A 27,262-nucleotide genomic window follows, 5' to 3' on the forward strand; every position below is an offset into this window, starting at 1 on the left:
TAAGTGTTCTACAGCAGTAACTTTACTTTACATCTGCAGATGCGCTCAAAATGGCAATAAAACATCAAAAGGTTTCCTTTTGAAACACACAGATGAAATGCGGCCCCTTAGATGATAATAGAGTCGCTCTTGTAAAGTTATGAAAGGCATTTGGGTCCCACATGATCTTCACTTTCTGTTAACCCTGCAGGACTGGGAAGGCATTTCAAGTTACACACTGAACAGGAAACAAAGAAATACCTCAGTATTCCCACAGCAACACTTCTACATCACCTATCTTTAAGCTAACTTGAAATGACATCTCTGATATAACCAAACCAGTACTAGATGAATTTAGATGGTCTTTCTTGCTTCCACCTGTAAACCACCGCTGCAACCCTCTTATTTTCATAATGACATTATCAAATTCTTGGGATGGTTATGCTTTGAGAGAAAGAACTGCTGGGCCCCTCAACTACATTTGGCTCCCAATTTTACCCCAACACACTTCTTTCTTCCTTACCAACAGTAGCTTCCCAGAAGTAACTCACACTTCATTTCCATAATCACGCCTCCAGCATTTTCTCCAGGTATGGTTTCATACCCAGCTAATGCTTGTAACAAGTGCAAGGAAGCCTGGCTCTACCTCTTTCTGTCCTCCGCAGCACAGCCCTACCTCTTCCTTTCCTCTAGCGCTTACTGGGCTTCCTGCAAAGATGATTTAACTCCTAGTGAAAAGCTACACCTTGTTTTGGGCTCACTTTATAAACTTTGTACTATCTACAAAGACAGTAATTTAAATAGTCTTCAATTTACTCTGAACATACCAAAATCCATTAGTGCTCCAGCCTGTGTAAGGTGAGCAGTGCAAGCACACTGCGAAGATCAAAACCTTGCTTTTTCAAAGGCAGTGGAACACTAGCATGTTGTCTCATGGAAGTGCAGCCTCCAGCTCAGACAGTTTACTGCTACGCTTGAATAAAAACACTTGTTCCTATGCTCTGGTTTTGACTTCCTTGAAGATAAGCAGGTGGTGTGCCCTGCCTTCTTACTGTGATTGAAGACAGAATGATTTCTCTAATATTGAAGCTGTTAAAGACATCCCACTCAAAATAAGGATTACACTTTCTTTGTTCGGTTAAATGGGGACCATTGGTCCCCATATTAGTTTGGGAAAGTCAAGGACCAACCTGGACAATATAAATATGCTCTTGGAGAGCATTTTACACATGCCTTGGGAATTTCAGTGCCGTCATGCTCTGCTGCTCCCATCACCAATTGTTTGGTTGTCCCCATTAACCATTCCTGTCATTTTGGAATTAAACAGATGCAGCGTTTAAATACTTATTTTCAGTCCCAGAAATGCTACCCATTGAGTATAAGATCCTGCAGGCTTAGCCCCGCACAGCCTTTTAAATGCTGCTTTGTTTTATCTCCTTCCCTCTCTTCGCATATTCATTGACTCACTCTGGGCTTAAGGATGACCTCAACTCCATCCAAAATGTGAGGTTTAACACCAGTGTTCAGCACCTCTAAAACTATTAGTTTTAAACCTGACAAGCAGCAGAAAGCAGCAGTCTGCAGGTCACAAGTATTTTACAAATGCCAGGAAAATCTGACCAGGAACAATCTCTCCTAGCAGCCAGGCTCAAATTTTAGAAAAGAGTTAAAAGAATTTACATCATATAACTGCTCATCTGAAAAGCAGTCTGCTGCCAAGACTACAGAACAACCAGCCTTATGTAACCCGTTTTAATATTGCAGCCAGATAGGAAATGGGAACATTCCAGTCTGGTCGGCAGGTTCACTACAGACCTTTTTGATTAACAAAGGGAAACTAGGTGCATTAAGGTATAGTTTCTGCAGGATTTCAGGGAAGGACAAAGGTAAATTTCAGGAGCCTGGAAATTTACTGGCTGTCCGTTTTGGTACACTACAGGAGTCTGCCCTTGGAATGCTATTTGCTCAATTACAGTAACTGCTACCATTTCCTCTTCAGCAGTTCACCCTGTATCCCATCCGCAACGGCATCTGGCCATTTTTCATCCTCTGATGACTCACGCAAGTCTCTGTTCTCCATAATCCCCTGCCCTCTACAAACGTGTACAACTTCCCCCCTCACCAATACAACTGGTCTTTCTGCATGTTAGTGCTGGATTTGAGAGGACAGGCTTATACGCACAGAATTTAAGTTCTTTGTTACTTCTTCGACAAGTAAGAGAGAGCTATTCTTGTTTGACAAGTCAATCCAAGTGTGAAGTAAAACGATTTGCTGTAATCAATTCTTAGAATGCAACATGATATGTACTGCTCAGTCCCGTCTGTAGCTCAGTAGGTTGACTGTAGAGGCTGTTCGGAGAACCACTGTGCCCGTTTTTCAAATCCAAAACTATAGTAAGGTACCAAAGAAGAGAAAACTCAATCACTAAAGAATTCTTAAGTTCTAAATTATCCACTTCTTTCATCCTGCCATTGCCTTGTCCAAATATTTTATGATTTGTAGTATACAATAGAAAAAGTTCAAAAAGCGAGTGTGCTCACTAGCAGTTACATAGTCCTGAACTTACTCACAGAAAGCAATAAACGGAAAGTTTAAGGAGAATTACCCGCTGCTTTCCCCCAGCTTTCAATATCGGCTGTTTTGCCATGCAGATGTTATTTGGTAATACAGCATAAAGGCAAAAACTGCCAGAGACTCCTTCCAGAACCCCCCAGAGCATTTCCACCTTTGCCAGGCTATTAACGAACACTTGCCAGGAAACGGTGACATAAATGGCTAAAGGCATCCCTGCTTTTAATTAACCATGTATCACAGGGGGGACAGGGGGATGGGCAGTGGTTGAAACACTGAAAAGTACGTAAATGTTTGCCTAGAATTACACAGTATTGACAGGTTTGAACCGCGTAATTCAGGAGGTTTCTTTCCTGCCCACAGAAGCAAAGCAGTTGAAGGGGTATCCAGCAAATTCCTGAAATTACAAGAGATGTGCGCGATATCATTTGACACAGCCTTCTCCCCAGCACTCTTCTGCTTCGGCTGTATTTAGGAAAATGGAAGCTTATACAAAGGACTCCCAGAAAAAAGACCCTTTAGCAGGACTAGTATTTCCAGTTAGAAGCATTGAGGCTGGGGGACACAGAAAATTCTTCTAGGCACCAGACAAGGAGAGCCAAGAATTATAAAAATATTACTTACTATACATTAGGGTTGTCCCAGCAACACAAAACCAACCATAACATTATGAAGAGTGGAAGAAAAAAGCAGCACTAAAATTTTACGATGACAGCATTTCTTCCACAGCACTGCTTCAATTTCAGCTGATATTCAGCCATAGTCCATTGCAAAGGAAGTACAGATCATATCCTCAGATAACAGAGGATAGCACATCACTGCTGCTTTTCTTTTGGAGGTATACGGTATCATGCAATGATCCTTTCCTGTATTTCAATAAAAAGGGGACTTCAACTCAATCAAAACAAAGACTTCTCTAAATTGCTTTCCTTTTCGCTGCTGTCTCCTTACAGCACATAAACTAGAGGATATCTCTTCCTGGCCCTTGAACTGCAGAGGTATCTGCTGTGCACCGGGGCTTATTGCTGGATTTACATAGCCACATGTATTCTCATGTGAACTGCAGGTATTCCTTGGCATTCTTGACCCAACCCGGCAGGGCTTGGCTACGCAGCACTTTCCAGGCTTCTTGATAATTTAATGCAGCTTCCTTGTAGTCCCCGTAGGTTTCTAGAGTCTTCATCCTGACAGAAAATGCACAACAACAAAAACATTTCTATTACCCTATTGGATGTAATGTCACAAAATAAAAAAAACCCACCCCAATCAAACATCTAAGAACATGATGATGCCTTATGAGCTCTTTCATGCTACTAAGTGAAATTCTCTTGAGGTTCTAGGGAGACTTGGAGAGGCCCAGGCCCTGAAGCTCGTGTATGCAGACACTGTCAGCAGTCTTACAAAAGCAAGCAAATCACCTCCTCTACCATGCTTCATGCACACTCTCCTCCAGAGACAGAGGTGTCAGTGTCTGACTGTGTGAATATAGGTTACAAAAAACTCCCACGATAGCAAAAAATGTTGAAGCAAAGCAGAAAACGTGGCTAGAGAGAGGTGCTTTGAATTGGGTAGAAGTAGCCTTATTTTGCTAGAAGAATGGATAGGATTGTTGTCTGGAAAGGAAGGGGCCAAGGACGAACAGAATAGTTCTTCTTTTCCAACATAAAATAAGGGGGAAGAGTGAGACAAAGGAGGAAATGTTTTTTTTTTAATCTTCTTCCTAAAGCAAAAGAGACTCAGCAGTTCTGGTACTCCGTTCCCCCTCCTCACGTAGCACCTGCTCCCCACAATCTCAGCAGAAACATTGGTCACTCTGCTGACTGCCTTATACCATTGATTTTCAAAACAGGGAAATTCAGGTCTACAGTATCTGAACACGAGTGCCTCTAAGACAATTTCATCAAGACTTTTTTCCTTTCCTTGCTTTCCTTTCCCAGCCTCTTTCGTCTCCCTTTGCCAAACAGTCTGTCAGCCGCATGTGGCACATGTTTATAGATTCGACCCAATACGAAGGGAAGATCATAGGCAATATGACCTTTGTCGAGAAAGAGGAAGAGCCAAACTACTACAGGAACCCTAACCTAAAAAGTCTGAGAACCTCTGCAGAACCTTCCAGAACAGGCTTTCATGCTCAAAGGCAATATTTATCACCACTACCACCACCCCCCAAAAGAACCCCCAACAAACGTAACAGCAGACCATCAGAAGCTGTATTTCAGGCATTCAGCTATAAATGTATTTCTAGAACACTGTGACATGCATAGCAAGCTGTGAGATATTCTCTATCCTGCAGACCTTAGATTCAATAGTGCAAGCGTGGAAAACCTGTCTATGCCATTGCTGAACATGGGAGATGTTACACCCTCTTACAAACCTGCCTGCACCCTTGTCACAGCTAATCCATTTTGCTGTCTTTACCTCTTTCACATTAATCAAACTCTGTGACTGAAGTCTGTAACTAACCTCTGAGCTGTTCTGGAAAGTTCCACAAAAGGGCTCACTGCAACTCCACTCCACCTGGCCAGTGGAACAGTCACAGAACCCCCATTAATGGTGGATCGTGGTTTAGGAGCATCACTGAACAGGCAAAAGACCAGCAACTACCTGCATAAGCAGCATTCAGGAAACAACACAGGTCTAAGAAGGGCGAAGGTCAACCCACCACAACCAACTCCAAATCTCTAGCATAAGCAAGCTGTTCCTCTGTCAGGAACTCCAACATGTACCTCAGACACGGTACAAACCACCTGCACCTTCTCATCCACCTCAAAACCATTCTCTAGGGAGCAACATGCATGCTTACACTCAAGGTCATATGACCGAATCATGCTTTGTGAAGAAATTATCTCATGCTAGCGTGCTTCTTGCACCGCTAGAAGTAGGTCTGACATACTTGTTTAAGATTTTGACCCTGCCCTTCTTCACTATAAATGCATCTAATCACTTATACTTGTCCTTTATCATAGAATAACTAATATCAGATGCTGTTTACATCTTCAAAACACAGCTACTTCTACTTAGGAGGTCACAGATCAAAAAAGAATTATACAACACAGATTTTTGGACTGCCTCAATCTTGTTAAGGGTGTTCCCTTGCATTTGTTGTGGATGCACATAGATAGATCCTGATAGATGTATTCTACCTGCCACTAAGCCAAGAGAAAGACTCCAATGCCTAGCTGTTCTTCATTTCTTACTTGCTAAATTTTGCTCTTTTTCTTTCCTAAACCTGCTGGCAATTCAAAAGCTCTTCAGCTCGTATCCGGCCGTCTGATTCAATTTAACTAGAACACATATGGGATTTTTCTAACCTAGATTACTCCAACAGACCTTTGTTTGGAACCTGTTACAGTAGACAGTAAGGGAAAACATAGCTAGCACAAAAGCAGACAGACAGCAAGGGGCAGCTCAGTATTTTCACTCTTGCAGCAGCTCCAAGAGCACACGTGACCACAGCCTCCTGGGGTCTCACTCTCCAAGCAGACAACATCACTACAGGATTTAACAGCAGATGCAACAGAAAGTTGCATTTTAAACAGCTTCCTCAAATAGCTGCCAAAATCAAATAGATTTATTTAATTCATGCTCAACGTCTGCACTAAGCTTCTAATAAATTTTCAACATACATACAGGAAAAATGCCTTCCAATTCAAAGCACATTAACATCCCCCAAAAACCTCACATGATCTGACTGTATCTCAGTTTTGGTTGGGCCATTAAGGCTCTGAGCTTTAGTAATGAAGAACCTGTGACATTTTTTTGGCAGAAGTGAACAACTAGTTTGCTGCCCCAGGCAAAGTCCAGTACAATCATAAGATCTCCAGCCTATCCAGGTTTGCCTGACTACATTCCTTTTGTGTTTCCTTTTACTGTTTCAATCTTGCCCTTATGCTATTGTGTGAGAGAGACACAGAGTGATTCCAATGGCTGTGCGCCAGAGACGTGAGAGGTGATCCACAGATTTCATTCTGAAAAGTATCACGCTCTTGGAAAAAGCCTTACCCAAATCACCATCATGCTTGAGAATATTTGTGTGCTCAGCCACGTGCAAAGCTGAGCAGAAATGGGCTCACAAGCAAAGCAGCCCCCAAAGAAGAGGGATACACTGCTGCAATACTTCATTCTCAGCCACAAACCCTACCTTTAACCCTATATTCAGTTTCAAACATTCACATTCACCCCATAATGCACTTTTGAGATTACAGACATACCACACATGAAAAATGTTGACATAAGCATAAGGCATCAACCAAAACATTACTCTTATACAAAAACTAATGAATCACATCTAAGAGGGCAAGAGCCCACAGATCCTCAATATATACAAATCTGATGTGAATCTATAGTGATAGGGGGCCAGGAAACCACACTTGGCCTCATTCTGTTAGTATCTTCTTCTGTTAGTATCTTCTTCTATTAGTATCTTCTTCAATGCTTCAGATAAAATGCAGTCATTGCAGGCAAAACTCTGTAATTGACACCAATTGTTAAGACGATAGAGGACAAAGTCACAGAGCGAGCTAACTCAGGGACTGAGTTCCACTCAAATACAAGTTTTAACAGTAACGTAAGGTTTTGCAGCATTTGGAAGACTGTTACTGCATTGCTGTGTCTAGCTTGGGAGATCAGATTTTCAAAACATTAGTGAAAAATTAGAATGTGAGCTTTGTGGCTTTTTCCAATGTCATCCGAGATGTGGAAAAAAATGAATCACACAGAGGAAAAGGTGTGTAAGCTCAATACAGTAAATGGTTAAAAAATAAAGATCAAGTCTTGAGATAATTATGGCGGAAAGTATTTTCATGGGGCAGAAAATACTACTTAATAAAAGGCTCTTCAAAGACCTAACAAGCATCTGTGATGTGCAGCATAGAAAAGATTTTTAGTTAGATCAGAGGAGCTAACTGTCCCGCAGGCCACTATGCAGCGGGGTAGGATCATCATAGGAATTGTTTAATGTACAAACTTTAAAAAGAAAATTGAAAAGGGACCAGAAAATTGCAACAAAATTCTTGCCAAATGTGGTTGGTGTTTTTGTAATTGGAGAACAGCAGTAACAGTGAAACTACACCTCTTCCATGACAGTGACTTCCCTTAGGCTGACACTTACTATCATCCTCAGTCACTCCAGCAGGAAACACTTAGTGGTCGCCTGTCAGAATCCTTTTGTTTTTCACAAGCGAACATGGGCAAAAAGTCTTAAACATGAAGCCCAAGCAAAGATTCTATACTTCAGTCTAGATATTTAGATCTTAAAGCCATCTGAAAGTCCTTGCACTCCTCTGTACCACAGCCCAACTCCTCCCATTAGGTGTCACAGGAACTGGAAACATCCATACCGCAGACTGAATGGGAAATTGGAAGAAAACAATCGTAATTGTGATGGCTCCCAATTACAATTTAAGAATAAAGAGGATCAGTCATCCGTTTAACAAGCCCAGCATGAAACTGGGGGCAGGTTTATGTTACAAAGAGTCTCCGAGATTGAAACAAAGGGTTGCACGGCCAGACACACCTTGCACAAACAGCAATGCCAGGGGACAGTACGTGGATGCCACTGTATGACAAAAGAAGGGTTTCACTTCCTCGGGTGATGAACGAGGCATGTCTTTTTTCTACCAGCAGGGGGGGGAAAAAAAAAAAAAAACCCACACACCACAAAACAAACCCACAACAATGCAAAAAACTTCCTTTGCCATATTACCACCAAGTGATCTGCAAACAATAATAATACTGCAGAGACTGTTACACAACAATTCACATTAACAATGGCACAACACTGCCCAACAGTGTGCCATCATTCCTTTTACAGTGAGCATAGAAAACACAAAAAAGAAAAAAAAGTGAATTTATGTATGAGTAATTTCAAAACATTTACAAAAAACAATGTGAGAGGGAGTCAACAAAAGAGGATGAAGTACGGCAGGTGGAGGTAAGAGGTTATAAAGAAACAACATTTTAGATAGATTAGCTAGAGAGATGAGTGAGAATTTAACTAAGGCACAGAAGACAGAGATCATAGAATTTGTCAGAAAGGAAGAAAAAGCTGGGACAGCACAATACTGCATTATCTGGTTCTTCGTGGCATTTAGATAATGCCAGACAAACACCGCCACTGTCTCACAGTCTCAGCTGAAAGCAAATAAGCTAAATCCTGAAAAAACAACTGCTGAATGTTACACTTAGCATCTTAGCTAAGCTACACCACTACAAATTCCTAAATGTGCCTTTTAGGAGAGCCACCACAGCTCTGCCCCTGGTAGGCTCTCCACCTGTTCCAATTTAACAGTGCCCACACTGATCCTTTGGAGAGAAGTGAAGGATGAAAGAGAAAGGCAGGCACAAAAAACAGAAGAAGCAGCTTCAGACACAGGAAAGAAGAAAAAAGACGATCAGAATCAGTATACTTGTTCCACGTGAAGCTTTAACTGCCCCCGTATCCTAGGTCTGACAGCGGACAACAGTTGATGAAGGAAGGGTTACGTAAAGAATGATCCGTGTCCTAATATACCCTACAACTACCAAGACAAGCTGCTCAGCCAGTTTGAAAGGAATACAGAATGAGATTCCCTTGATGGAGCAGAAGGGATGGGAGGCAAGAGACCAAAAAGTGGACTAGAAGAGGCAAGGCAGGAACTTAGGGGCAAAGTGGGAAAAGGAAACTGGGTGACAGTATAGCACTAGAGCCAACATTTGTGGGAGGAGATAACAAGATGCATTTGAATAGGAAGAAAATCCTAAACAGTTAAATCCACAAGAGTTTAGAGGAAACAATTTGAGAGTGTGGGATTTCTTATCTGAAGTCCAATCAAATTCAGTCTACAAGGAGGAAAGGAAGAAGAGGTACCAGAATATTGCGTAGAAAGGGAAAAAGAAGAAGGAAACAGGAATACAAAAACATTTTTTATTTTGCTTTTTAAGCGAAGAGTAGGATAAACAAAGACTTCAAAAGGAAAGCAACTGGATGACTGGTGAGCTAGCACCTCTACTGTATAGAGTTTGTGCAGCCTAAAAATGATGCCACATCTGCAAATCAGCTGGACTTTGTCAGGAGAAACCCAGACAGAAAAACAGTAGAGGACAAAAAAGTCAAAGGAAATTACAAAGCCACTGGAGTCTAGAAAAGCCCTGAGGTGAAGTGACTTTACACAAGCAGCACATGATCAGCACAATGAGTCACCTACCCAACAACGCACCAGGCTCACACTCTGAGGAAATTACGACGGCTAAACAAGTGAGGACAAACTCCCACCCAAAAGAGGTTAATAATTCTATATTTAAAACTGACTTAAGGAGAAAGTGTATCTCCAGTTATAGAATCAGTTGAAACCATTTCAGCAATAGCATGACTCATATTGACATCAGAACTTTAAAATAGTTATGAGACACTTCTACAGACACAGAAGGTAACTGCAGTCTTTAATTCAAAAAACTCAAAAGCAAGCAAGATCCAATAATTAAAGAACCAGGGTGCGCTTGCTTTGTCTAAGTTCATCTCATTAAATGTCTCGGTACCATGAAAGGCAGTAATGGCCTATCTCCCCTGCTTTGAGCCACACATACCTCCTACTTCCTCTGCATGGATTTTTTTTATCTGTATTAGCTTTCCAGGAGCCAATTCAGCTCATTAATTCAATAGAAAACATAGAAGACAAGGAAATTGTTTTCTGCCACATTAGCTAGTTGAACTGGCTTACCATAGGGTTGGAGAAGTGCTACTGATAGAAGGGAGAAAACAGGAATCTACAGCAAGTAGCAGCAGAGACTGCTGCAGGACCACCCCATCAGCAGCGACAACCAGTTAAATTAGCAACAGCTGGTATAACTGCATCCCCAGAGCTGGTGAAATCATACCTGGAAATAGTCTAGAATAAAATAAACCTTCCAAGGCACTGGATTTGGAACCTTCTACATCTCTCAGAATCTCTAAGACAGAGCAAGAGCTAAGTTTCTGTATATATGAAACTATGCCCTGCTCTGTAGTAGCTATTTGGGCTGGAATGCCACCAATTACGTAATGCATGTAGTGAAGTGACAGACTGGATGGTTACCGCAAGAAACTCCAGTCTGATAAACCAAACTTGTTTCTAATAATGTAAAAGGAACCTCCAAGTACGCCTTCCTCAGGCAAAAGCTTCTTTCTCTTCTGTCCAGAAAGTCTCCATCTACATAATACATGCATTGCAGAAAGGGCCCAACACACTATTTCACCTTACTAGCTCTTACTCCATCATACACTTAGATGAAAAAAAATTTAGCCTAGACTTTCCTAAAGAAAAAAAAAAGAAAAAAATTTCTTTTTTTTTTAACTCAAACTCTTTCCTCTTGTGAAGCAAAGAAGTGGCATTTGATAGAATTACTAAACACCAACCAGATATCAATAACGCCATGGCAATTTTGGGATGGGGGGGTTTGAAAGCCATCAAGGGTACCGTGCTGCAGGCAGCTGATCTAACAGCTTCCATTTTCAAAAATGATACTACTTCCTCCTCTCATCTCCCTCTCCACTCCTCCTTCCCCAGCTGTCCACCACCACTTTCAAACACGACCACTGTAACTGAGGAAAAAAAATGAAAGTGTAGAGTTTTCTACCAAGATAGCAAGTTGAAGAGGCTTACAGAGGTGTCCAATAGACACCAGATCAAGCACCAGAGAAAGACAAGGCTCCACTGATCAGAAACAGAGTTTACCCTTTTGAAAAGCAGCAAGCCTTCAGAAGAGACCAGCTGTCCCAGACTCCTACCTTAACTCCAAATAAACAAACCACTTGCAATTTCTTCTGTCTGTCATTAACACATGAGATGCAGTAGCTATTTCTCCAGGGAGGTGATTAAAAAGACCAAAAAGAGTCTTCCTAACCCATCATGCACATGCCATATTTTTCCAAGTATCAAATTTTAACAATGAACTTATCTAAAGTGAGATTCATGAGCAGATTCTGGTATCATCACAGTATTCTTGAGTTTCATTAAGATAAATTCACTCTTCTAAATATAATGAAAATGTCTTTACCGGAGAGTGTCTGGTAGATCCTCTTGTGAAATACTTGTCACCAGCTTTTGGAACGTATGGAAGAGTTCCACTTTACAGATCTTCGATCTGATGGGAAAAAAAAAAAGAAAAAAAAGGAAATCAGAAATTCTGACTGAAAATAGAAATCAGAAATGCACTTCCTCTTACAGCTCACAGTAGTACATCCCAGCTGAACATTTTTGATAACAAAAATTATATTCACTTCCCAAAGAACGTAAAAAGCTCTCCACAATTTAACTTTTCCTACCCCATCTGAGCTGTCCACCTGCCTTTTCGCTTCATTTTAAATATTATATTGACAAAGTGCTGCATTGCCCCCATTGTCCCAGCCAACACTCTGTCAGTTTGCAGAGAGAACGTTTTAACATCCCCACATTGGTACCCGTGTGAGACTGCACCTCATCAGACCACAACTACAGCAAGGGTGAGACAGAAGGACTAGTCCCAAAACTGATCACACAAGCACAGAGAGACTTCAAAGGCTTGTTCAAACTGGCAAACTTTGTATTACTCAAAACTAATAAAAGAACCATCAGAAATATCTGGAACAATGCTGTCCTTTTCACAATGGGGACGAGGACACATTCAGCAACAGCTGCAGGCCACTTAAAACAAAGAGGCTCATTAAAAAATAAAGTGAGTCAAAATTTGAAAAGTCTTTTGAAGATACCATACGCATCTCTAAGCTTTAAGCCCTTCTCTTCCTCTAAAGAGAAGGCAATCAGAAGAGCTGTTTAGAAAGCAAGGTTTGGTTTTGAAAGCCTCAGCTATTTTCTCTTATTTAATTACATTCTCTTTATACATTTGTCTTCACAATGACTGATTCAGTTCTCCAGCATGTGCAAACTGATTTTCCAGAAGCATTGAAAAAGCCACCAAACAAAACCCCTTTCCATTTTGCTAGTATGTTCTTTAAGAACCCCAAAATTGGCATGCAAAGATGCTTTAAAATTTCATCTTCATGTTAATCTGCCAAAAGTTTATACTGTAGGTTTTGGTGTTTTAGTTAACTAAGCATTAACAAAAGCACATATCAGACATCTACCTACAAATTCCTTTTAGTCAGTCAGCTTTACCTTCCTTGATATTTAGTGTTATCTAGCATATTGAGGGGGGAGGGGAAAAGCCCCAAACAACATACCCTACCAATCGCCCTGAGATTCCTTGAGGGGAAAAAAATAGGGTAGAAAAACAAGTCCTGTTTATTATTAAATACCCCCCCCCCAATAAGGCTATAAATTCCTTATTTTTATTATAAAAGTTCCTTTTGTGACTGTTTATCACAAAAGTGTGAACAGTTTACTTATTCCCTGATGATGTTTGTAATCCTGATTTCTTCAGGAAACAAGACCTTTGCCATCACACAGTCTCGTGGGCCCTCTTTACTAACTTTTGAATGTTTTAGTGAATTTTGAACACACATAAAATAGAGAGGAGGATCTCTCAACAATACTGGTGTTGAGAGACCTGTTCAGCACTGGTGAGGCCACCCCTTGAGTACTGTGTCCAGTTCTGGCACCTCCATACGAGAGAGATATCGAGGTGCTGGAGCGAGGGCAGAGGAGGGCAACGAAGCTGGTGAAGGGCCTGGAGAATAAATCTGATGAGGAGCAATTGAAGGAGCTGGGACTGTTTAGTTTGAGGAAGAGGAGGCTGAGGGGAGACCTCATCGCTCTCTACAACTACTTGAAAGGACACTGTAGAGAGGCTGGTGCTGGTCTCTTCTCACAGGTAATTAGCGATAGAACAAGAGGGAATGGGTTCAGGCTGCAGCAGGGGAGGTTTAGGCTGGACATTAGGAAAAAATTCTTCACGGAAAGAGTGGTCAGACACTGGAATAGGCTGCCCAAGGAGGTGGTGGAGTCATCATCCCTGGATGTGTTTAAGACTCGTTTAGATGTGGTGTTAAGGGATATGGTGTAAGGGAGAACTTTGTAGAGTGGAGTTGATGGTTGGACTCAATGATCCCAAGGGTCTTTTCCAACCTAAATGATTCTATGGTAATAATTAAGTTCCTACAGTTTTGTGCAAACTGGCAGCTATCAGATGGCTCTAAAGTTTTAGAGCAGATACACAAATGCTACGTAACCAATTAAAGCCCACTGAGAAAAAGGAGTTGGTTGGTTTGTTTGATCTTTCATGTGTCTTCTGGAATACCTTACACACCACATATTGAATACCGATATTCTACAATGCGCATAAAGCCTGTCTCAAAACACACACTAAGTCACCCAGGTCACCTGTGCTAACAATACCCCAGACACCAATACTTGCCACAACCACAAAGTTCATGGTCCTCTTCTTTCCAGGAGAAAATTTGGAAATACTAAGATATGCCAGGATAAACTTCAGTCAATTCAGGCCTAACTTTGATAAGCTCAGAATGTGCAACTTGCAGACATGTGAATGAGTTCTCCACAATAATTGTCTAAGCTCCACTTATTTTATTCACTACTGTCAGGATTATTTTCTTTCTCCCAGAAAGCCTGGGAAAAAATGAACAATACGACCACTGGTAAATTGGAAATTATAAGCAGCCAACAACCAAAACTTGACCTTAACCCCCAAGCTGAACTTTCAGAGAGCAATGGTAACTTTGGTCACCTCACCTAAACTGAGGAAAATGTAGAGAGATGGAGAAATTTGATTGTTTACAAGTGATGTTTACAAGCAGATATTTACAAGTAATTCCTCTCAACCACAAGAAAAATCTGTAACTGTTTCTTTAAACATTAATAGTTGACAGAAGATTATGACATTTATTAAAGAGCACAGTGTCATGACTACAATTGGAAAGGTAACATGTTTTGTGTTAGGAATCTGCTGCAAGCGTTTCATAACATTTTCAAACTTAAAAGCAGAAAGTCACATTTCAAAGCAACACCTTTTGGCAATCATACATCCAGGTCTGCTGGCCTGACTCTTACAGGAAAAGAAAACTGTAAAAAGACAACCTGCAACACACACATTTCCTTCACAGTCATCAATCCAAAAGATACAACGCAAAAATTCTGCTAACTTCACCAATAACTAAGTTGTCTTTTATTAAGGACTGATCATAGACCCTACCGCCATTGTCTACAACGCTCTCTTTAATCAATAGCGACAAAGAAGAAATAGGATAAACTTGTTAACCCTCACTCAACTTTTGTCATTCCAGCTCCCCTACTCTCCCTTACACAGTGACTCTTCCTTTTCCCCCATTCCCTACCTTTCCCCTCTTTCCCCCACTCCCTTGATTTCTTTCTGCTCTGACAATGCACTACACACCACACGAGCTGACAGAGGCACGTACGCTAACAAGTACGTACATGCATCCAGATATCACAACATTCTCACACCTGCTCTGGTGGCTCCCAATTGCCTTCTTTGTTGTTCCCTGCCGGAAGCCATCTGAGGTGACGTCCAGAGGCTGCTCAGGGACCGCACTCCAACTGATAGCTGTAGAAGAAAGGATTATGAACAAGGGAGGTGCTCTCATCACCAAAGCAGAACTTAACAGTTCCTTCCATTCTATGAGGTCACATGATACTATGCTGCTTCCAAAAAAAAATTCAAACTAGAAAGAAGACCATGGCTCTCTAGGGCAAGGATTCCAGTACCTAAAAGAACAGGTAAATTCTGTTTAATTTAAAAAAAAAATAAAAAAATTATATACACACACAGAGCTTTCATCTTAATCATGTCCTTCAAGAATCCATGCCTCTAAATATTTGGCCTCCAGCTTTGTAATTCTCCCCTTTTTAGGGGGATTCTACTTTCTTTTGTACATCCTGTTCAGCCAAAGAATGAAGAAATTTCCAAGTCAGACAGCTTATTTTCATATAAGGCTATGAAATACTTCCCTAAGCTACTTGCACCAGTCATTCTGTGTTTTCCGTATTAATTTATTGTGTGCTATTATTTGTGTATTGTATACTCTAAATAGTCTGCTACATTTGATAACTGACATACATCAAGTATCTCTAGGCTTTACTTGAAAAATGTTATTAGCTAGTAGTCAAATAAAAATAATTTGTTGGAAGAGATAGCAAGTGCCAACCACCTCATCCTTTATCCCCATTCTTGTAACCTTATTACCATCATAGACTGTAAACTTCCTAATGCTGAAACTGCATGCCATACCTTATAGATTTAAAAGCATCAGTAGCACGTTAACAGAAGCAAAAACATGCTCAATCTGTCCCTCCGTAGCCTTTAACTTCTGCTCCCTTGAGATAATTTTTGTTCTCCAGGTTCTTCCATTTCTCTGTGTTCCTAACAGGCAAAATAGCTGCACATGCATTAACTCTAAAGACAATTTTCACAGCTTCTCTCCTCCATGATACCACCTTGCCATTCAAGAGGCTCAAAAGCTACATATTATAAAGCATATTATGGAGATTAGTTAGGTTAATCACACTTGTATTATGATTCAACTTTATGCTGCAATTGCCATGCTCTGCTAAGTGTGAATTGTCCTTGCGCTGTGACTTAGGTATAATGCTGTATCACTCTAATAATTAAAGTCCTGTGTGTGACATCAAACAACATTAAATACATACAACTGGTATTAAACATTAAGCCTTCCATGTGTGGAGTATCTAAAACCACCTGGTCAGAGGATATCAAGATTCCGACAAGCAGGCAAAAATTTACTTAAAAATGAAAACATTTTCTATTCTTTCATTTCTTTATAGTTATCACAAACTTCAAAATATTAAATGGAACACATTTTTCTTTTTAAAAATACCAGCTGAAATGTTTCTATCAAGCATATTTCAATACTCAGTGTAACAGTCATGAATTTACAGTTTATTCTACTCCTCTATTCTAGAAGAAAAAAGTCATCCCAGCATAATTCATATAGGCAAAAAAATGTGTGATAAAGCATCATTCATCTTTATTTAACAAAATTATCTGAGTAACTGTACAGAAAGAAAGGCACACATAGGAATTTAGTCACAGTTGACTTCAGATCTTTTTTGCTAAGTGAACTGTCACAATTTTTCAATGATGGATTTTGTTTCTTATCTCACAGAATCAAAATCTTTTCCTTCCTGGCACCTGTAAATAACTCCAATGTAATGAATCTGAATTCCATTAAGGAACTCTTTGTTTCCATTCTATTTTATCATCAGCTCTACTGTAATAGAATAACTTCCAGTTAAGCCAGAAAAGATCACAACAGCAGAAGGTAGGCATGTCTAAGTTTAAAGAAACTGCTTAACCATACATATACAGTGGCAGTTCCACTAGTTTTTTTTACCCAAATGAGCCCCTGTTGCTAAGTCACAACGTGACTTGCATATTCATTCATCGCCATGACAAAAAATGCAATGTCCAAAACCTTTATCAATTAAACCTTTACACTATACTACTCTGCGTTCTTTCTACGCTCACAGGTTTCTGGAGCAATTATAGTCATAACTCAGCATGGCACGTATTCTCTTCATTACCAAGCAGAATGTGAAACTAACTGAAACAGGAAGTCTTTTGATATTTTTGTTTTCTTAATGCCCTCAGAACTTTTGCTTTCACTGGTTATTTTCTGTCTTTGTTTAGATTATAAATTCTTAAATGGCATCAACAAAGTGTTTATTCAGTCTGAAAACTCCCTACAGAGAACTAGAGGCTCAGCTGGATATTATTAATTATTAACAATTAAGTTCTGGCCTGAAATTAATTTAATGCTGTAAGTCACACTTTGCCTCTAGCACTGGCAATGAATGATGTTCCATTTTAGCAAACCACTAAACCCACATAATTTCCATTTGGACTTTTGCGTATAGTTATGCACCTAGCCCAAGTTAACTCACCTGCACTACAAGGAACAAGTTTTGTTTTGCTGTTAGTTTGAACTTCATGAATTGCCTGACGGCTATGTTCAAACTGAAGATCCGACTGCAGCAGCTTAACTTCCTGAGCGAGAAAACCATCTGGTAAAAACGAGATGTGCTGACACCTAAAGTAAACATGGAAAAATGCAAGTCATTTTAAGTCTGGTCTTCCCAAACAAGCCCATTTTGTGCAATTTCCCTTCATAATCTAAAACATGTTACTTTTATGTTAGAACTGAATTGAACACGAGTTATAAGAGACAGACAAGGAGGTTTGGGGACATTTTTCCCTTCAAAAAAGTATTTGTTAAAAAAACAAAGCTACATAGTTTATTAAGACCTTGTCCAGCCTAAAAAAAAACTATGATGAATTGATTTTAAAAAAGGTCTAGTTAAAAGCTAGTATAATCGATGGAGATAAAACAGGATAAAAACTGTAATATACTTCTGCAAACACAATAAAAAACAATAATCAAGTATTTACATAGTCAACCATATTACATTAAAAACTGTTTTAGGGACCTAAAGGTTCAAAATCAAAGACCAGAAAGATACAAAATATACTTAAGAGTTCCATGTATAATCTCATCTTTGTTACTTTAAATTATCATTACACACCGAATGGGATTAGCATCATATAAGGAGGAAAAAATGGCACGTGTTTAATAATCATAATGTTTACATAGAGCAGGAATGAATTACGACTGAGGTTCACATTGTCAGATGTGAGTCTGCAGAAGTGCCTGACTTTACAACCCAAGGTGAATGAGGCTGGGCAAATTCTTGTCTCGTGTTACACGGGAACGGATTTTCCAGTAAGCTCCACTGGAGAAGTAGCTAGAGTTTCCCCTATTAATATACTATGACCTCTTTTATAACTATCCTAGAAGGATGCAAGGCTACGGAGAAAAGGAGTTACTAAACAAAGTCAAACCTTTCAGATGAACTGGTCTAGTAACTGCCTCTTAGAGGGAGTGGTTCAGCTCCCCAGCTTCTTTCTTGCTCTCCTTCCCCCCCCACTCTGCCCAGTTCCATTTACTCTCCCCTAATGCTTACGAATTCCTTTGTTGCACTGATTCAACTTCCTAGCAAAAAAAAAAAAAAAATACCCACTTCCTGTCCCTGTGTTGCTGGGATAGTTTTCATGAACTCAAGGATCTGAGGAGCAAAAAAGCCAGTGCACAGCAGATGACTTTCCTCATTTAGCAGCAGTGCACTTCTCCTCTCATAAATTTCCCTGAGGTGACAGGTTGGGTTAACACAGCTCTACTACTCACAGCAGGAAGAAAAAGGAAATCTTGGATGTAATTTACATCAAAGAAGCAATCAAAATTTTACCACCATGGAAATGCACATAAGCTTTGCCTTTCCACTCTAACACAACACTTGGTCTTTTTCCAGCTGACCAGTACGAGCTGTCACATGCTATGGGTCCTGAACCACTTCATTAAATCACAGAACAGGTGAGGTGGGAAGGGACCTCCAGAGCTCATGTGGTCCAACCCCTCCCTGCTCGAGCAGGGCCACCTACAGCCGGTTGCCCACCACCGTGTCCAGATGGCTTTTGAGTATCTCCAAGGTGGGAGACTCCACAACCTGGGCAACCTCTGCCAGCGCTCCATCACCTGCACACTGAAAAAGTGTTTCCTGATGTTCAGAGGGAACCAACCTCCTGTGCTTCAGCGTGTGCCCACTGCCTCTTGTACTGTCACTGGGCACCAATGAAAACAGCCTGGCTCCATTTTCTTTGCACCCTCCCTTCAAATATTTATACACATGGATAAAATCCCCCCAAGCCTTCTCTTCTCTAGGCCGAACAGTCCCACTCTCTCAGCCTTTCCTCATAGGAGACATGCTCCAATCCCTTAAACATCTTTGAGGCCCTTAGATGGACTCTCTCCAGTATGTCCACGTCTCGCTTGTACTGAGCAGCCCCGAACTGGACACAGCACTCCAGGTGTAGCCTCACCAGTACAGGGGACGGATCACCTCCCTGGACCTGCAGCCCAGGAAACCATTAGCCTTCTGTGCTGCCAGGGCACACTGCTGGCTCACGTTCAGCTTGGGGTTTAGCAGCACCCCTAGGCAATTTTCTGCAAAGCTGCTTTCCAGCTGGGCAGCTACCAGCATATATTGGTGTATGGGGCCGCTCCTTCCCCAGGGGCAGGACTTCGCACTTCCCCTTGCTGAACTTCATGAGGTTCCTACCTTTCTCAAGCCTGTCGAGGTCCCTCTGGGTGGCAGCACAATGCCCTGGCCTATCAGCCACTCCTCCCAGTTTTAAATCACCAGCAAACTTGCTGGCGGTGCACTTTGCGCCATCATCAAGATCATTAACGAAGATGTTAAACAGGGCTGGACCTAGTACATGGCTAGTTACACCTTCAACTACACTTCGTCCAATCATCACCAAGCTCTGGGCTCAGCCATTCAGCTAGTTTTCAATCCACCTCATGGTCTGCTCATCCAGCCCATACTGTAACAGATTCTTTACAAGGATCTTGCAAGAGGCAGTGTCAAAAGCCTTACCGAAGTCTAGGTAGACAATATTCACTGTCCTACCCTTGTCTACCAGGCCAGTCACTTAATCACAGAAATTTTTCAAGTTGGTCAGCATGGCAGAATTCTGAAGTGCATCCCTCAGAACGCACAGACTACAAAAGGTGAACTTGCACCGCGCATCCAAATGAGTGCGAATGTAAGTGGTGGAACAGACCAACGAGAGATGCTAGCTTACATGCAAGCGTAAAGTGTCCCAGAAGCACTAAGTTTTGCTCAAAAAGCAACAAAGTGACAATTAACACTAATAGAAAGCATTGACATGAAATCATGCTTTTCCAATCTGGTTGTCAAATAGCATTCATCTTTCTAAACCTATATGCACTCTACCACTCCACAGCAATTTCCACGTTATGTCTATAACTCAGTTTCCATGGGCTGGGCAGCACACCTGAACACACGATACAGTCAAAACTTTAGAATCGCAGTTTTCAAAAACCTCTGCTGAGAATGGACTGACAATACAATTTTGAAATTTTACATGGGATGGACTTGTATGCGTATGCAATAACTCCAGTATTAACCTCCTGGAAAATTTTAAGTTGGGATCCAAACTTAGGAAGACAGCAATTCCCTTCAAAAGAAGTTTAAAATACCGCACCTTTTACTTGCTGAAAAGTAAGTCTGAAAGCAGGGTCTAAAAATCAGTGAAAGCTTCCAAAGAACTAAGAAATTCAGTTAAGGCTAAGTTATAAAAACATCTGTAAGGACAACCAGAAAGACATCCCTTCCACAGTGCAAAAGTCTACCTGTGCATTCATTTGGAGTCATTTCAGTCAAGTTGCCTTTAGGATGGATGGATTTGGGGGCTTTTTAATTTAATTTTAAGGAATGGTCCTGCAAGAAATAAAACGTGCTTTTGCTCACCAACACAATCCTATAAAAGGAACCTATAGATATTCAGAACGACTTTGTGGAGTATGGATAACTAAATCAATTAAAACTTTTCTTGAGCCTGCTTGAGGAAATAAAAGTCAGGAAGAGGGCAAGAAAAATTCAACTTCACTACACCAAGTTTGTATCCTTCCAACTGCTTTTTCTGATGGAAAGCTTCTAGAAAAACTCAGGTGGGTAACAGCTTCTCACTGTTCAGTGAAGGGACAACCAAGGAGATCCTGAACTAATGGAAATTCTTTTGTGAATCTTCAAGTCTGACTCATCAGCAGTAGTCACCTTTACTCCATACTACACAGGGCTACTTTCTGAAAACATGGATTTGCAGAAATTCACATTTTCTGCAGATGACTTTGGTGCAAAGTCCTGGTATTTGCATGACACCTGTTGTCTTCCGTAACTCATTGTCTCCACACACACTACCTGATTTCCAAAGGAGAGCACTTACCTTTCAATAACTGCTCTCCGCATAGCTTCTTGGCTATACGGGCACTTCCCCACTACAACTGCTGACAGATACACTGGATACTGCAGGAAATGCATCAGAAGAGCTCCTTGACACCCTAACACATTCCAGCGAGCCAGTTTATCACTGCAGGACATAGAGCACGTTCTGTCCCCACGACCCGGCTTCACTCGTAATAATCCCACACAGTGATACCCTACCCCAGGTATTCGGGCATCATCCAGCTCTCCAGGCACACATTTTGCTCCAGTTCTATAAACATCTACTACCTTTGGTTTCCCTAAGCCAGTCTCCTTATTAGCTGTTTGCATCTCTGCAGAATTTGTACTTGTTTCGTCTTCTTGTTTCACAGATACTTGCTGAACAGCCAGGTCTTCAGTGATTACGGAAAAATAACCACCACTGTCTGTTTTCATTCTCTTGATCATATGATTACTTGCCGTTTTCTCTGATTTCCTTTTATCTTCTGGATGCAAATGATCATGGTTACTTCTACACTCTGCTGATTGTCCAGCTGCATCATCTTCAGTCACTGGCTTAGAAAGCCGTTTCTCTGATTCACTAATTGGAATAATAGAAGCATCTCCACCTAGAACAAAAGAAGTAATATCAAAACTGGCCAAAAATGCATCTCTCATGATTGGAACGCATCACACCAGTCATATTATGGCTACTACTGGCTTTCACAGACTTGCATTCAGGAAAATCTACCTATGACAACATACTTTCTAATGATAAATAAGACTTCATTGAAATTTGAGCTAATATATGTTTCATTCTGAATTTTGCATTCTACTTAAGAAATAATAATTAAAAAAAAATTAAACAAAAATTATAAAGCAAAAGGTGTCAAAGGCATTTGACAGACTACAAGTAGTGCTGAAGTTTCCTCACAGGAACACTAGTCTGGTCTAACTAAACAATACAAACCTCAAAAGAATAATTAAAGAATAACCCTATCAAATAAGGATAGAAATTTTAATCTGTATCACTAAAACAAGCTCAGAAACAAAATTCTGAAGCTCAGTTCAAAGCAAACGAAGCCTGGCAAGCATGTGAGAAAAAGTTAGTCAGAAAATTATTCTTGATATTAAATTTGAAGATGTAGATTCTATTCTCATACTACATTAACGAAGAAAACCATCACAGCATACTCCAGCAATGCCACCAAAATCATGAAAATGTATGAGCAACTAATTCACTATGCAAAGTACTAATGAAGCAAATTTTGAAAGTGCTTAGACTTCTTTGTTCTGGTAACATCAAGGCATCTGATAAGACGGTAGACCAAGAGTCTACATTTTGCCAATAGATCCTCATCTTTGTGTATTTTTAAAAAATAGCACCAGAAAGAGCATTTTCCGGATTTACTGAGTTCTCATGAATCACATCCAGTGAGATAAAATGCAAACGTGTCTGTGGAGGATCAGTCAAGTACATCTTAGGGCACATACTGATAACATGAGTTACTGCCTCACTCTCACTCCAGATCAAAGAGACAAAGAGAAACCAAAGAAAGGAAAAGGGCAGGAAAGATACAAGTGGGAGCCACGAAATTGGTTCACTCCAGCATACTCACATGGGGTATGACTGGAGAAGAAAACAAAGATGATATTTGGTTTGAGTTTCCATTTCCCAGTTTCAGTTCCCGGAATAAAGATACTGCATTGCTGATGGGAAAGTGCCAGCCCCATCTGATAGAGAAGATACCTGTTAGGCAGAAAGTTTTCACGAAACATTCACTTCATTTTTGATGCATAGGAAAACAACAAAAATTAGATGCCTCTTCTTTCCTGATGAAGTCTAAGAACAGCCAGTCAGTTACGCTTCCACAGACAGATGGCATCCAACATACTCCATAACACAAACACGTCATTGGAACCTTGATAACAGACCTCAACAGGTTAGATTCAGTGGAATTAACTATCTCCTCAAATCGTATATGTAAGGTCCCCTCCTCCCACACTGTATTTTTACCAGCACTGCAACTCATTCGATTCTGTGAGAGACAGTTGAGTGGCATCAAGCCACAAGAAATGTACTTGTTTCTGTACCATTACTATTCTCCTGGCTCAGTTGCTTGAACGAGCTTATCCCACATGAACAAGAGGACTGCTATGTGGGAAGAAAAAGGCCGCCCTTACTAGTCATCAGACCAGCACTGCCTTCACATGAAATCAGATCCTACTTCTTCGTACAGAGGCTCTACAAGAACAAGGAAGAAACAAGCTTTTGTGAAAGGGCCTTAACGCCACCTAGAAATGTAAAAATTAGGTTAAACTCCTGCTAGCAAAGGAAAAAAAAGGCTGCCTACGCAAAAAAAAAAAAAGTTAACACCGTCTCTTTCCCTGAAGCTGCAAAGTGTGGCTGTTTCAGCTGTAGGTCAAAACCATTTGTATCACAACAACCTCAAGTGGCACTGAACAACAGTACGTGAACTTCACGCCTTACCTCTGGAAGCTCCTCTTGGCCACAACTTCAGCATGACTGTCATTCAGAATGTCTCCTAAAGCAACAACCAAATGAGAACAATAAGCATCATTACTGAAAAGGAGACGAACAAAGCAAACAGAATTTGACAGGTGACAGTTCTCCAGATTTGTTAGCAATTGAAGGTTTAACGTTGGTATTAGGTTACTCCAAGATATTTAAACTTCCAATTACTACAAAAGGAGGTCAACAGCCTACACAAGTGACTGATAAAAGTCTTCACCCTGTAGCGGGTCAGAGACTTGTTTAAATACCAAATTTTAACTCTTATGATATGTGAGATTCTTTGAGTTGAATAAACACTGGCTTCCTTCAAAATGTTCCTGATCTTTGTTCTTAATAGTAAATATTGATATTCTCAGATTAAGCACAACATCTGGAAAGTTTCAAGTGTTCGTTAAGCTTTTGGTTGAAGTATTTTGTTGCACTATGTCCTACAATTTAAACTATCTTCTTGTAAATAATTCTGATATTTACCAGACTTACAAATCTCATCTTCAAACTTCCTGCAGTGTCCCCCTATTGCAGTGTCTATAGGAACAGGATCTGTAGATCAGCTTATATTTCCAGAATAAAAGGCCAGGTGATAAAAGTCCTCTTTAACAGTTCTAAAAGTTTAAAAGTTCTCTAGCCAATAACCATTAACATGACCTACTAACCAAGTTAATTTAAAAATAAATTAACATTATAAGAGTAAAATATTCTCTAAACTTAAGATCACCGAAGACAAGCAACAGAGAGGAACAAGCTTTACATTTTACTAGTCAAAATTTCTACTTTGACTCTTAATACCTAAATTGTAAGTAATACAACAGTTTAACCACAATTCTCTTAATCAGAAAAACTTCTATAATAATACTCTTCTAAGATGGCTAAATCACAAGAAACATCTACAAAAGTCTAAGATACAGAATTTAGTTCATTCTCTTTTGGTCCACGAATTCACTTCAATATGAAGGACATTATACAAAACACGGAACAGCCTAAAACTGATGCACGCAAAACCATTTGCTCCTACCTTGCTCTACTCCCCCTTGGGAGGCTAAAGAACGTAGAAAGCCCTGTACCTACATATTCACACTTTTCCTCCTGAGTCACTTTGCAGCATTATGGCTTCTCCCCTCTCCTAGGAGAGGAGACAGATACATTTTGAATAAAAAAAATGGACATGCAAAACAAGGAAAGCCCTATAATAAATGGTAAGACATGGTAGCTCTGGGAAGTCACACATCTATCCCATACGTTTATTGTACAAACACTTAAAAAACTGTTTAGCTACAGAATATACGGTAAGGGAGAAAAAGCTTGGTAGTACCTTTCTGGTGTCGCCCCTACCCTAACTCAGCAGTGGTATCTCTTGCATCAGATCACAATAAAATGAGACTGTAATGAGTGACTGAAGCACAACTATTTTGCTTATGTTTTGTTTTGCTTTTAGCTATGAAGTCTTTGGGTATGCAGACTCAGGGCCTAAACTACACACTTCCACGTAGAAAGTTTATTCACCTTTAAGGCAGCAAGTGCAGCAAACTTTCAGGGCAGCCATTCTGGCTGCCTAAGCCCCTTTCTTCTTGGCAAGGTGAGGTCTGGCTTATGCTTCTAGCTACAATCCAGAAGTCTGAGCAAAATGCCTTGGACGTTTTCATTGATTCTACGACACCAGCAAGAAAGAAGGTAGCATTAGTTATCAGTTCTTGGATTTTACACCATACTTACCAGTTTTTCTCATTTTGTTTTGTCCAATACATTTTGTTCCAGTTCCCATTGCAACAACTTCCTTTGTTACTGAAAAAAGAAACAACATTAACTGAGCGAACTCTCATCAGTCACATTGCTCTCATACAGTCGTTCCGATACAAGAACACACAGAACATTGTGTAGACACTAAGGTACAGCAAGGCAGGCCATGTGACGTTCCAGAAAGGAAACAGTATCAGCTGGAGAACAGAGCATAACAGGCAAAAGCACCAGTGCTAGGAAAAGTATACAATTCCCATAACAGGCGTGCTAACAAAGGCTTGATATGCTAAGCAACACAAAGGAAAGGTATACAATTCCTGTAACAGGCGTGCTAACAAAGGCTTGATATGCTAAGCAACACAAAGTGGACATTGGCACGGGACTCCTCAAACACATAAGAAAGAAGCATGGGATATAATCTGCATGACAACATGGAAGTGCCAGTAATGGAAAGGAAGATGATGGTGAACTAACACAAACTCACAATGTAATAATGCAGTGTGTTAAAGGAGAGCGAACTGAGACCTCTTTAGGATTCTTTCAAATAGTAGCCAAACACACTTTTGCAATGGTTTACATTAGGAATCCAGGTCCTGCCTAGACTTTTGCCACTTATTGAACAGCCAAATGCAGGCTTTCACCTTCTTAGTTACAGTGAATAGTGTTTCACTGTCTCTTTCCAAACTGAAGCTGTAAGAGCTTTTACAATGACCAAGAGTAAAGAATCTGGGTGGAGGCAGAAATGAGATACGAAGTGTATGCTCTTTTTAAAAGGTATCTCAAAAAAAAGAGAAAAAAAAAGAAAAAAGCATCAAGGACTGCCATCTCCTCTCCCCCTTCCCCCCTCTCGCCCAGGTCCCAACTCATTCTTACCCTGCAGGTTCCCTGGACTAGCAAGAACCTCTCTTCGCAATGCAGACTCCACTTTGACAACAGCTGCCAGTGAAGTCCATTCCCTGTTTGGATTTGGCTTCCCCTGCTTAGGAAGTCTGGTCCTATAATGCAGGTAACACAGCTCGGCAATTTCATCAGCTGACCACATGGCTCCCGATGCAAACGCAGGTTCTAAACAGAATTGGATTCCATCACAGCACTGATTAACAAGCCCCATCTCTTCAAACCCTACCGCCTTGATCTGCATGACACTTTCCCCTACCAGAGTCCAATGTCCAAAGCCTAACTGCATCACCCCTGCAGGATTGTTTATAAGAAACATACAAAATAAAAACCTTTTTTCCCAAATCGCCAGGAATTAAAACCAAAGCTAGAATCCTTAGGATTCTCACCAGGAGCAGGTGAGATTGCTGGGTTCTCATTAGGCAGCGGCCAACGGCGTGCACCACACCACCGCGCCCGTACAGGCCCCGCACCGCACCTGAGGCGCCGGGCGACACCGCCTTCATGCCGAGGCCCCCGGGCCTCCACACTGCCCCGGCGACCGCCGAGCCCCAACAGCCGGGGCAGCCCCGAGCCACGCGCTGTGTAGTACTCAAGCGTACATCACGCCGCCCTCGGGCCCTACCCTCCGGGTTAACCGCGCCGCCGCTCCACGCCGGGCCGGGCGGCGGCAACCGAAGCCCCGTGGCCGCGGCTGCACACCCGCCCCAGCGACAAGCGGCCCGCGCGCGCGCAGCTGCTCGCTCCTCCCCCGTCCCCCCCGCGCGCGGGGCCCGCCGGGAGCGGCGGCGGCGCAGGCGCAGAGAGAGACAC

General features: G+C 41.1%; 1 protein-coding gene across 13 annotated transcripts; it reads right to left on the minus strand.

The window, feature by feature from the left end:
• Positions 1 to 27,246, minus strand: ADAT1 (adenosine deaminase tRNA specific 1). Of its 13 annotated transcripts, none has more exons than XM_074582541.1 (10): positions 26,928 to 27,246; positions 26,426 to 26,617; positions 25,529 to 25,597; positions 23,774 to 23,828; positions 22,902 to 23,032; positions 21,305 to 21,911; positions 17,383 to 17,528; positions 14,926 to 15,025; positions 11,564 to 11,650; positions 1 to 3,735 (listed from the first exon to the last, which is right to left on the minus strand). In XM_074582541.1, exons 1-10 carry the CDS (start codon positions 26,953 to 26,955, stop codon positions 3,603 to 3,605), a joined length of 1,548 nt encoding a protein of 515 aa, XP_074438642.1. In that variant the 5' UTR covers positions 26,956 to 27,246; the 3' UTR covers positions 1 to 3,602. The 13 variants fall into 13 exon arrangements, 12 of the variants coding, with proteins under 12 accessions (XP_074438642.1, XP_074438637.1, XP_074438636.1 ...); XM_074582536.1 differs by having other exon boundaries at positions 26,839 to 27,220; XM_074582535.1 differs by having other exon boundaries at positions 27,075 to 27,196.
• Positions 27,247 to 27,262: the final 16 nt, after the last annotated feature.

Source organism: Larus michahellis, chromosome 4, assembly GCF_964199755.1.
Source record: "Larus michahellis chromosome 4, bLarMic1.1, whole genome shotgun sequence".
In the NCBI taxonomy this organism is placed as follows: domain Eukaryota; kingdom Metazoa; phylum Chordata; class Aves; order Charadriiformes; family Laridae; genus Larus; species Larus michahellis.

Coding starts and splice junctions, on each gene's coding strand:
- ADAT1 (XM_074582529.1), bottom strand. CDS start 26,768: ATGTTTCTTATAAACAATCCTGCAGGGGTGATGCAGTTAGGCTTTGGA. Junction 23,033..23,773: donor GCCAAGAGGAGCTTCCAGAG/GTAAGGCGTGAA, acceptor TCTGCCTAACAG/GTATCTTCTCTATCAGATGG. Junction 15,026..17,382: donor ACTTGTTCCTTGTAGTGCAG/GTGAGTTAACTT, acceptor TTTCTTCTACAG/CTATCAGTTGGAGTGCGGTC.